This window comes from Gavialis gangeticus, unplaced genomic scaffold (assembly GCF_001723915.1).
Source record: "Gavialis gangeticus isolate Ggan-Ray unplaced genomic scaffold, GavGan_comp1, whole genome shotgun sequence".
NCBI lineage: Eukaryota > Metazoa > Chordata > Crocodylia > Gavialidae > Gavialis > Gavialis gangeticus.
In genome coordinates, this window is record NW_017729033.1 from 17,205,289 (window position 1) to 17,207,278 (window position 1,990).

The 1,990-nt window shown below is 42.7% G+C and overlaps 1 protein-coding gene across 1 annotated transcript in view; it reads right to left on the reverse strand.

The window, feature by feature from the left end:
• The window catches only part of SLBP (stem-loop binding protein), a 32,619-nt gene that overhangs the window by 18,568 nt on the left and 12,061 nt on the right, over nt 1-1,990 (reverse strand). The window contains exon 5 of the mRNA XM_019526537.1: nt 1,642-1,773. Coding sequence (XP_019382082.1) covers nt 1,642-1,773 — 132 coding nt within the window. The remainder of the gene's footprint in view (nt 1-1,641; nt 1,774-1,990) is intronic.

Consider the following 1,990-nt stretch of genomic DNA (forward strand, 5'->3'; position numbering starts at 1 on the left):
AAGGTTTAAGTTGGACATCAGGAGGCGCTACTTCACGGTCAGGGCGGCTAGAGTCTGGAACCAGCTTCCAAGTGAGGTGGTGCAGGCTCCCACCCTGGGGGTTTTTAAGAGGAGGTTGGATGACCACCTTACTGGGGTCGTTTGACCCCAGTACTCTTTCCTGCTATGGCAGGGGGTCAGACTAGATGATCTGCTCAGGTCCCTTCTGACCCTAGAAACTATGAAACTATGACCGGGTCACAAAGTGCTTGGATGAAGGAACAAAGGTAGATGTTATTTACTTAATTTTAAAAAGGCTTTTGACACAGTGTTGCACTCAATTCTTATAAATAAACTGAACAGTTGCATTGTAGGTTATTACAATCCTGTGAGTGGAAAATTAGCTTATGGAACACACCCAGAGAGTGGTGGTAGATGGGTTGGTTTCTACCTGGAGAAATGTGGGCAGCAGAGTCCCCCCCAGGGATCTGTCCTGGGACTGGTACTGTTCAATATCTTCATTAGTGACTTGGACGAGGGAGTAGAAAGCACCCTGTCCAAGTTTGCAGATGACACCCAACTATAGGGTGAGGTAAACAAACTAGAGGGCAGGGAGCGAATCCAGGCAGATTTGGACAGGCTGGGAAAGTGGGCGGAACAGAATAGGATGCAGTTTAACAACTATAAGTGCCATGTGTTGCACCTGAGGAGGAAGAATCATCAACACTCCTACAGCCTGAGAGGTACCACTCTAAGTAGCACAACTGCAGAAAGGGATTTTGGAGTTGTAGTCGATTCCAAGATGAACGTGAGTCGCCAATGTGATTAAGTAATAAGTAAAGCTAGCCATACTCTTTCTTGCATAAGTAGGTGCATCACAAGGAGGTCTAAGGAGGTGATACTTCATTTCTATGCAGCATTGGTCAGGCTGCAGCTGGAATACTACATCCAGTTTTGGGCACTGCACTTCAAGAGGAATCTAGATATAACCTGGAAAGGGTTCAAAGGAGGGCCTACAGAAAAAAAACCCTACAAGGACCAATTGAAGAACCTGAATCTCTTCAGCCTCTGCAAGAGAAGGCTGAGAGGTGATCTTGTGGACATCTCAACTCATTGGGGGGGACGAGACACGACAGACAGGACACAACAGGAAATAAGGGATATGATGTTTACCAGGGCACCCATGAGGGTAACTAGAAACAAACAATGGCCACAAACTAAAGGAGAGCAAATTTAGATTGGACATCAGGAAAAAATTCTTTATAGGGAGGGTTGCCAAAATATGGACTACGCTTTGAAGGGAGGTAGTGCTATTCCCTTCCTTAGAGGTATTTAAGAGGAGATTGGACAAACACCTGGATGGGATCATCTGGCCCCAGCACTCTTTCCTGCCCAGGGCAGGGGGTCAGACTCAATGATCTAATAGGTCCCTTCTGCCCCTAAAACCTATGAGATCTATGGAAGTGGTGTCTTGAGTCTAATGAGGTTGAGAACCACTGGACTGGATCCTGGTTTCTTCTGGCAAAGTGAGTGACAACATACCATTTATATAGCTTTCAGTGAAACTAACCTGTATGAAATCTGGCTCTCTCTTATATTTGCATTTAGGCCAGATGCTCACAATTTTCACATAAGATTCATAATTCCTCAAATAAAAGTTACCTTGGAACTTCCTTAATATATCTGTCATATGCTATTGTGTTCTTCCCATAATTTATCTGTTTTTGCCTTCTCGTTAGAACCACTTCATCCGTCTCAAGTTCAACTGCTACAGTAGACTCCTTTGAATCAGAACTAAAAAAAAAATTGAATACAAAAATATTTTACAGTAAGAGAAGTTATGTAAAACAGTGTTTTTATAACAAACACTCAAGTTTGACAAGTTATAATATTGCAGTAAGTTTATGAAAACATGCTACATCAAGTGAGTGTTAAGGAATACCAAACATGCAAAGAATTCAAACAAGCAATTACTGTAGAATATTTTTTAGGTTTCTAGAGATCAAATGAT